A 9,149-nucleotide genomic window follows, 5' to 3' on the forward strand; every position below is an offset into this window, starting at 1 on the left:
GGCCGGTCTGCCGCCCTCGCTCAGCGCCGCCTCCTCCCGCAGTGGACTTCGTGCGCTGGCTGTGCGCCGTGTCCAGGGACGAGCTGGCCTGCCCGCACCACCCCCGCATGTTCAGCCTGCAGAAGATCGTGGAGATCTCCTACTACAACATGAACCGCATCCGGCTGCAGTGGTCTCGCATCTGGCACGTCATTGGGGACCACTTCAACAAGGTACTGCCCGCGGTCGGGGAGGAGCGCACGGAGCATCACTGCCCACGGAGCATCACTGCCCGGGGCAGAGCAGAGTGCACGGAGCGGCACCGCCCACGGAGCAGCGTGCCCACGGAGCATCACTGCCCAGGGCAGAGCAGAGCGCACGGAGCATCACTGCCCGGGGCAGAGCAGAGTGCATGGAGTGGCACTGCCCACGGAGCATCACTGCCCAGGGCAGAGCAGAGCGCACGGAGCATCACTGCCCGGGGCAGAGCAGAGTGCATGGAGTGGCACTGCCCACGGAGCATCACTGCCCAGGGCAGAGCAGAGCGCACGGAGCATCACTGCCCGGGGCAGAGCAGAGTGCATGGAGTGGCACTGCCCACGGAGCATCACTGCCCAGGGCAGAGCAGAGCGCACGGAGCATCACTGCCCGGGGCAGAGCATCACTGCCTGGGGCAGAGCATCACTGCTCGGGCCAGCCTGGGCTTCTCTGCTCGCAGTGGCTTAAGCTGCGACGATTGCACAAGTTCCGTTCAAGGCACCTAAAGGAAGCACCTCTTTATAAACCTGAAGGGTGTAAATAGAAATGGGAATGTTCATGGGAATAATTTTTAATCGCTTCATTATAGGATTTTGTATTTGTGAGTTTTCTCTGTCTTTTTCTTCTGATCAAATGCCGAGTTAGTGTTCCTGTAGAATGTACACAGATGATCCTGGAACAACAGTCATTTTCTTTAGGAAACCGAACGGTGTTTGGGTGGGATTCTCTCCAGATAAGATCATTTATCTATTTTTCAGCACCTAGCTGGCTGTTACAGTTCTGCACTGCAGCACACAAAATCCAGGGGGCTGCTCAGGTGGACAAGATGACAGAAAGATCCTTCAACAGGAATCTCCTAAATACCTGAATGCTGCAATGTGCTAGTGATTTTGAGTGGACTGAGATGGAATTTTGAGTGAGGAATTTGTTGCTCATCCAAGTGATACATTAGCTGATAAGTGTTTGAAAATGTGCTTTTCTTCCAGGTTGGGTGTAACCCTAATGAAGATGTTGCCATCTTTGCTGTAGACTCATTAAGGCAGCTGTCAATGAAATTCCTAGAGAAGGGAGAGTTAGCCAACTTCCGCTTCCAGAAAGACTTCCTGAGGCCTTTTGAGCACATCATGAAGAAAAACAGGTGTGAGGCATTGCCATTTCTGCTTCAGCTTGCTTTAGTCCCACTTAGGCGGTCACGTACGTGGAAGTGGCACAGGCACTTTGTGCCAGGGTGAAATGGTCTCTCTCCCCTTGTGTTCCAGGTCCCCGACCATCCGGGACATGGTGATACGCTGCATTGCCCAGATGGTGAACTCCCAGGCTGGGAACATTCGTTCAGGCTGGAAAAATATCTTTGCAGTCTTTCACCAAGCGGCGTCAGACCACGACGGGAACATCGTGGAGTTGGCCTTTCAGACTACGGCACACATCGTCAGTGAGTGGCGCACGGTGGGAGCTTCGCCGCGCGGGGGGACGAGGGGTCTGTGTTCCAGGAAACACACACAAGGCCTGGCAGCCAAACTGTTCAAACTCTGCAACAGGGTCATACCCGTGGCGTCTCCTGGGGCAGGAGAAGCTATACAGACATTCTGGTGTGGAACTCTGGAATGTGGGGTGGGCTGGGGCAGAAAGCAGGAGAAGGCAGAGAGCCACGTTGAGTGAAGCAGGTCTGGTGCTGTCCTGCCTGCTCCCCAGCAGCGCGCCGTGGCCAGCGGGCCCTGCCCTGTGCCGTGCCGCTCCTCTGTGGGCTTCAGGGCAAGTAAGTGTAACACGTGTGTGTGTTTGTTCTTCACAGCAAATATTTTCCAGCAGCATTTCCCAGCAGCGATTGACTCGTTCCAGGATGCAGTGAAATGCCTCTCTGAGTTTGCCTGCAACGTTGCCTTCCCAGACACGAGCATGGAGGCAATCAGGCTGATCCGCTACTGCGCCAGATACGTCTCAGAGAGGCCCCAGGTGCGTCCCGCGCTCGGCTGGGCGCAGAGACCCTGCGAGTGTTTGTATCCAGAGCTCACTCAGGTTTGGGAGTAATTCTGGTATTCTGTGAGCAGTAAACCAGGGCTAATTGAAAAATGTTAAGTCTTGTTAGTCCAAACGGGACATAACTGAATGAAATAGTCCTTGTTTGTTGGGTTTTTTTGGTCTTGTAGTGTTAGGATGGCCTGGAAAGCAATACTTCTCCTTCTGTCACACTGACTGTGTCTAGTTCAGTTGGCTGCAAACACACCTGTTTACCTGCTTCAGTCTGTTGTGTGAGTGCTTCTCCTGGCTGGGAGAGCCTGGAGTGGGATTGCTGCTGCTGTCCAGCTGCACCCTGCACTCAGTGCACAGAGGGGTACAGCTGCTTTATACCTGGTTTGGACTTCCCTGTTACCTGTGCTGGTGTAACTGTTGTCTGTCACTGTTGCTGACAGCCTGCAAGGCCTTTAGCTGGACTGAAGGAAAACAGGTGGAAGCATTTCTTGCCATTTTTTTTCCCCAGCATTTTTCTAAATAGTTATGTCTTGGATTTATACTCACATGTTACAGGCTTTGAGTGCTGCAGGAGGAACTGAGCTAACTCTCCAGGTCTGTGCACTGGAGTACCTAAGTCTGTTACATATAAAGATTTTTAAGATTTTTTAAAATCTTTTTCCTGCTCCTCTTCAAGGTATTAAGAGAATACACAAGTGATGACATGAATGTGGCTCCTGGAGACAGAGTCTGGGTCAGAGGATGGTTCCCCATTTTATTTGAGCTTTCTTGTATCATCAATCGTTGCAAATTAGATGTTCGAACAAGGTGATAAAGCTCTTCTTTTGTTCCTTTTCTTCTTGTAATTCAGTGATCACAGGAACAGTTGTAACACCTGTTCCTTTATTTGTCTGGGCTTATTTAGAGGCTTGACAGTGATGTTTGAGATCATGAAGAGCTATGGGCACACCTTTGAGAAGCACTGGTGGCAGGATCTGTTCAGAATCGTGTTTCGCATCTTTGATAACATGAAACTGCCTGAACAGCAAACGGAGGTAAACCCAAAGCCACCAGAATGAAGAATTCCTTAGAGCTGTGTGTGAGGAGCTTGCACATCTGAGGCAGCAGTGTGTGCTGTTTGTCTGGTCAGTGTATTGCTATCCCACACTGCCCCAGACCTGATGACACGTTTTGTGTTGTGCTCAGCTCTGGTGTGTGCGTGAGGCTTACCACAGTGTGCAGTGACCTGTTGTCTGTCCTGGCTCTCTGCTGTGAACATGAGCAGTTTTCTGGGCAGTGTTCATGTGGCCAACCCAGTACTGCTGACAAGGCATCTGCAGTCCTGAGTTCTCCTGCTCTGGTCTGTGTCTCTTATGGAGCAGCCATGCCTAAGCCTAGTGTTGTCATCATAGAGGGACCCACATAAACCCCAAGGCTTGTCATTTTCTCCCCAGAAGTCGGAGTGGATGACCACGACGTGCAACCATGCACTTTATGCCATCTGTGATGTGTTCACACAGTTCTATGAAGCTTTGCATGAGATCCTCCTTCCTGACATACTTGCACAGCTACACTGGTGTGTAAAACAAGGTACCTTGTTTACTTGTATCTTTTGATTACGTGTGTTTTCAAATGTTGATTACTGGAGAAGGAGAGAGTTAACTGAATTTTTGAAGAGTAAATGCTATCACTAGGACTATGTTATGCAAGAGATGACTGCAGGGTCTTGACTGTTTGAGCACCAGTCTATGCACTCAGGCAGGTCTTCTGCTCCTGTGTGCATAACAAGCTCGAGCTCGTGGTGTTGCTGTGGCACAGCAAAAGCTTTTGCAGAGAGGTCTTAATCCTCTGAATCCCTTGCCAAGAGCCTTTGTCTGGCTGCAGGGGGACCTGGCCTCCCTTATTTACACATAGATACATGCATGCATGCTGATTTTGGTTCCTTTCTGTCTCTTCACACCCCTCTTCCCCGCCCTAACCATCTAGCACTGCCACATGCAACTCTACAAAGAGCATATTCTCTTCTGGGCTCCAGCTCTTACTCCTGAAGTCCTGCATGTTGCCAGTGTGGAACGTGGGGGACTGTCTTGCAGGAAATCATAAGCTTCCTATTGCTGCTTTTGCTTTCTTTGCCTCACTGTGTGCTTCCTTTCTGCTCTGTCCTGCTCTTCGTCTTCCCTGCTTGGATTTTTTGGCTTTTGTTGAGCAGATTCCTCAGCTTGATGCTGTGGTAACATTTGAAGCAGGTATTGGGCCAGGACACGTGTGTTTCACAGTGCTGGGAACAGTTTTGAATGAGCAGTCCCAGGGGATGCCTAACTTTTCCCTGGTGCTGCAGAAGCTGATAGGTGTGGGTGTTTCTCCCACAGACAATGAGCAGTTGGCACGATCAGGTACAAACTGCCTCGAAAACCTGGTGATACTCAACGGGCAGAAGTTCAGCCCTGAAGTCTGGGGCCAGACGTGCAACTGTATGCTGGAAATCTTCAAAACTACTATTCCTCACGTGTAAGTTCATGAGTGTAGTTCTTACACTAATGCCCTTGTCTAGAGCAGCAATATTTACCTGTTGTGTTCTGTTTTCACTCTGTGAAGTTTGCTGACGTGGAGGCCTGTGGGGATGGAGGAAGATTCCAGTGAAAAACACTTGGTAAGAGTAAATTCAGAGCACTAAACTACCCTGAAGGGGTTTGTGTTAGGTCAGCTTTTGAAATACGCTGCTGTAGCCAATACTCTTGACCAGGAATTGGCAGTAGCTTGTATTTGGTGTCACTGTAGAAGAGGATGTCAGGAATGGATGGAGGGAGCCCTTGGATCTCAGATTACGGAAGTTACCTGCAAACTGATAGCGGGTTGGGAGTTAGTGTTTTGGATTGTTTTGAACCACTGGAACTGTTGTTCTCTCCTAGGATTTGGACCTCGATCGCCAGTCTTTAAGCAGCATAGACAAAAATGCTTCTGAACGAGGCCAAAGTCAGTATTCAAATCCAACAGATGAGAGCTGGAAAGGTGCTCCTTATACAAGTAAGGAAAACGTGCAGGCTCCTGCACTGCACTGTCACAGCCAGACTTAGTCCACTTCTGTAGTTCTGTAGAGCAACTTTTGGGGCAGTTAAACTTAGGGCACATCTTTGCAACTTGTGTTTATGCCTTGCAGAGAGATTTGCTCTACAGAAGATAATTGACAGCATCACTAAATACCAAAATGCTAATGGTAGTGCCGTGCTTTGTTAGGCTGTTTTAAGTGGATTGTTGTGAGTTGCTTCTGAGACTTGTGCTGCTCTATTTTGTTAGACCAGAAGCTGTTTGCTGGGCTCCTCATCAAGTGTGTGGTACAGCTGGAGCTGATACAGACCATTGACAACATAGTGTTCTATCCAGCCACAAGCAAGAAGGAAGATGCTGAGCACATGGCTGCAGCTCAGGTACCTTCAGCCTCCTGTAACCTTGTGTGGCAGTAAAGGACAAACTGTGGAATGCTCTGCTGTGTGTTTACAAAACAGGCTCTCTCTTCTCAGCACTACCCTGAGTGTGTGCAATGATCACTCTTTTGGGTCTGCCTCCAGTGTTTCCTGGTAGTGTTCCTCTTGCATTAGTATCAGTGTAATAGATTATCCTTGTTTTTTAACAAATACATACTTATCAAGAATGTTTTTTGTTTGGGGCAAAACATTCTTTTCTGCTAGTTAGCCTGTGTGTCTTCGTTTGGCTGCAGCTGAGGCTTTGCTCAGCCTCTGGATGTCTGCACAGGAGCAGTACAAACACCAAATAGATCATAAGTTCTTTCTTGTAAAGTACTGAGAGGAGTACAGCTCTGGTCTTGGACAGGAGCTCTGTGCTGTGCTGCACTGATACTGTACCTGAAATGGAACGTGGAGTTAGTGTGGAACATGCCATGTGCTCTCTCTCTCTCTCTTTCTCTCCCCCCCACCCTTCAGCGGGATGCACTGGATGCAGATATCCACATTGACACAGAAGACCAAGGAATGTATAAATATATGTCTTCGCCTCACCTCTTTAAGCTGCTGGATTGTCTGCAAGAGTCTCACTCGTTTTCAAAGGCCTTTAATTCAAACTATGAGCAGAGGACTGTGTTGTGGAGAGCAGGTGAGGCTTTTGCTTTGACTGGATGAAAATGCACTTGTGGTGCTAACTGTCATGGTAGAGCAGAGTGTGTGCCTTAGCTCCTGCAGCTCACTGACAGTCACAGGCTTTTGTTACTCATCTCTTTCCTGACTGGAGTAATTCTGTTTGCTAAATTGGCTGCTTTTCTGATTGAAGTAGAGCTACACAGTTGACACTGCTGTAGTTAAATATCTTTATAAACAGATCAGATCTCAGTCCAAGTCAGGTAGGAGGGAATGGTGTCTGGGCAGGAAATCATTCCTGGTCCCTAGTGCAGGTGTTGTTGATGAACTTTGTCTCTTGGCTGGTCACTCCAAATGTGTGTGTTCCCTCTCTCCCTGTGTGGGACTGGTGTCTAGGGTTCAAGGGCAAATCAAAGCCCAACCTGCTGAAGCAAGAGACCAGCAGCCTGGCATGCTGCCTGCGGATCCTGTTCCGCATGTGGGTGGACGAGAGCCGGCGGGACGCGTGGGACGCCGTGCAGCGGCGCCTGCTCAGGTGGGAGCGCGGGGCCAGGGGTCAGCACGGGAAAGGGAGCACCTCCTCGGCTGGAGGGGCTTTTCTGGAGAGAGCTGGGGGTGTCCGAACGCTGTTCCCATCTGACTGCACAGGGACAGTCAGGTGTGGTAGGATACAGCAAGGTAAAGCTGCTGTGTACCTGGAATGTAAACACATGGAGAAAATTATGCTAAATAAACACAAAAAGGTGTTTGGGTGAGTTGTGGGTACTTAAAAGTGCACAGTACTAATCCCTGGTCAAATGTGAAGATCTCTCAGACTTGCTTTGGCACTGATGCGGTGGACTCTGATCTGCCAGCATTCTGCTCCCTGTGTGAAAGGGGAGGCTCCATTCCCTCTTGAATTAAAAGAGCATCCCCAAATAGCTGTAGGAAGTGGTGCAGTTTGCACCTTGTGCTGATGGTCTGCAACAGGGACCAGAAATTGATGACTGCAGGGCATAGTAATCTATGATGCTGTGCCCTGCAGACCTTTGTTGAGCCAGTCCAGGTTTGGGGGGTTGCTCTCCAGTGGTGCTGCTGCTGAGGCTATCCCATATGAGGGTCAGGAAGGGACACTTGCAGGTTGGAGGCGACAGCACTTCGATTACAGATGTTCATGAGGCAAATCAGACTCTTCCGTCTCTGTCTCTGTGGTTCTTTGTTGCCAACCTGAAAAGTATTTCAGTTCAGTTCTCCAGAACAACTCCTGTAGCAGGAAAGACAAGACAAATTGGTGTGAAGGTAGTGCATGTGATTGAAATTTTCCCCATGGAAATGCATCTTGCTTGAAAGCAAAATACACTGAGATGACAAAGAGTGCATGTTATAAGCACCTCTTTCAGGGTTTTTCATGCTTTGTGTGAACTGTGCCATCTCTGCAGTGTGTGCAGCGAAGCCTTGGCCTATTTCATTACTGTCAACTCAGAAAGCCACAGAGAAGCCTGGACCAATCTCCTGCTGCTGCTGCTAACAAAGACACTAAAGATCAGTGATGACAAGGTAAGAAGGGGCTGGAGGTGGTGTCTGTGTGTGTTCAGGTATTTGTTTTCGTTCCTGGTCCAGTCTGAGCTCAGTCTGTATGACCATCCACACTGCAGGTGGCAAGGTCCCTCCTGGCAGCTCTGCTTTTCCCTGGGAATGGGGCTGCATCCACGCAATTCCCTGCTGGGGGAAATGTGGACAGGGTTACTGCAGGGCTCTCAGACAGGAGCACAGTGAGTGTGCAGGGAGGGATGGGCTCATGCTGTGTCACAGCTGCACAGCAGTGGTAGGGGTGAATTCACCCCTGCAAAACTGGAATCTCAGTTCCTCGGCAGTGATGGCAAAATGATTTTCAGGATCTTTGTGCTTTTGAGGAAAAGCGAATGCAAATATTTATGTTGCTACGAGTGATCCCTGATAGCACCTCCAGGCTGAGAAGTGCCTCAGCCACAGAAGAGCCAGGCTGTGCCTAGGGGAGCAGCCCCAAACACAGGCTCTGTGTGTGGCAGATGCAGAGCTCAGTGCCCCTCGGCCCACCCAGGAGGGCCTGGCTGAGAGCCTGGCTGTGACAGGGTGCAGCCACGAGTGTGAGAACACTTTGTCCTCCTGCCCTAACAGAGAACAACATTCTGTTTGTGTGTGTTGACAGTTCAGGGCACATGCTGCCACCTACTACCCGTACCTGTGTGAGATCATGCAGTTCGACCTGATCCCGGAGCTGCGCGCGGTGCTGCGCAAGTTCTTCCTGCGCATCGGAGTGGTCTTCAACATCTGCACAGCAGAGGAGCAGGCACGGACAGCTGGGACCAGCCTGCCCTCCTGGTAGCCCCGAGGGCTGCTCCTTTGGCCTGTACATAAAGCTGTGTTCCAGAGCTAGACTGAAGTGGATGGGACAGAATGGGCCCTGGTGTATCAACACAGCAGCAAGTTACTCTTTCCACAGTGGCATTTGGGGAGGAGGAAGATAATCCTGTTCTGTCAGCAGTTTATTTCAGTTATGGCTTTACAGAGTCCATGCAGTAGGTGTGCAGTCTCCTTGTTTCAATGCTAGTCACCCTTAGGATCCAGTGTCTCCTCTAGTCTTCGATCCACTGCTCAGCCTTGCGTCCCAGCCAGGGCCAATAAACCAGCCGGAGCTCCATAGAAACTCTGCCCTTGGAATGCTGACTCTAGCTGTATAGCCTTGTGATGCTGGCACACGTGTTCACAATAAACTGCACTGCAGTGGCCAATGCCCACCCGAGATCCCTGTGGGTTTTCCTTTGTGTCCATGCCCAGACTAGGCAGGGCCTTGGGGTGTGCACAGCCCCTGGGGTGTTCAGGGGGAGGGAGCTCCTCCTGCTTAGCAAGTTATCT

The 9,149-nt window shown here is 50.2% G+C and overlaps 1 protein-coding gene across 1 annotated transcript; it reads left to right on the plus strand.

Annotated features, from left to right (window-relative positions):
* Positions 1–42: 42 nt before the first annotated feature.
* On the plus strand, positions 43–8,619 carry LOC103797392 (brefeldin A-inhibited guanine nucleotide-exchange protein 2-like; the record flags this gene model as incomplete). The annotated part of the gene is made up of 15 exons (XM_009069613.1): positions 43–212; positions 1,224–1,375; positions 1,497–1,669; positions 2,030–2,190; positions 2,885–3,015; positions 3,113–3,242; positions 3,642–3,777; positions 4,557–4,695; positions 4,783–4,837; positions 5,097–5,211; positions 5,482–5,612; positions 6,126–6,294; positions 6,672–6,810; positions 7,694–7,811; positions 8,443–8,619. Coding segments are annotated over 15 exons (2,096 nt in total), but the record flags the coding sequence as incomplete, so codon positions are not given.
* Between the last annotated feature and the right edge of the window lie 530 nt (positions 8,620–9,149).

This window comes from Acanthisitta chloris, unplaced genomic scaffold, assembly GCF_000695815.1.
Source record: "Acanthisitta chloris isolate BGI_N310 unplaced genomic scaffold, ASM69581v1 scaffold41340, whole genome shotgun sequence".
Lineage (NCBI taxonomy): Eukaryota > Metazoa > Chordata > Aves > Passeriformes > Acanthisittidae > Acanthisitta > Acanthisitta chloris.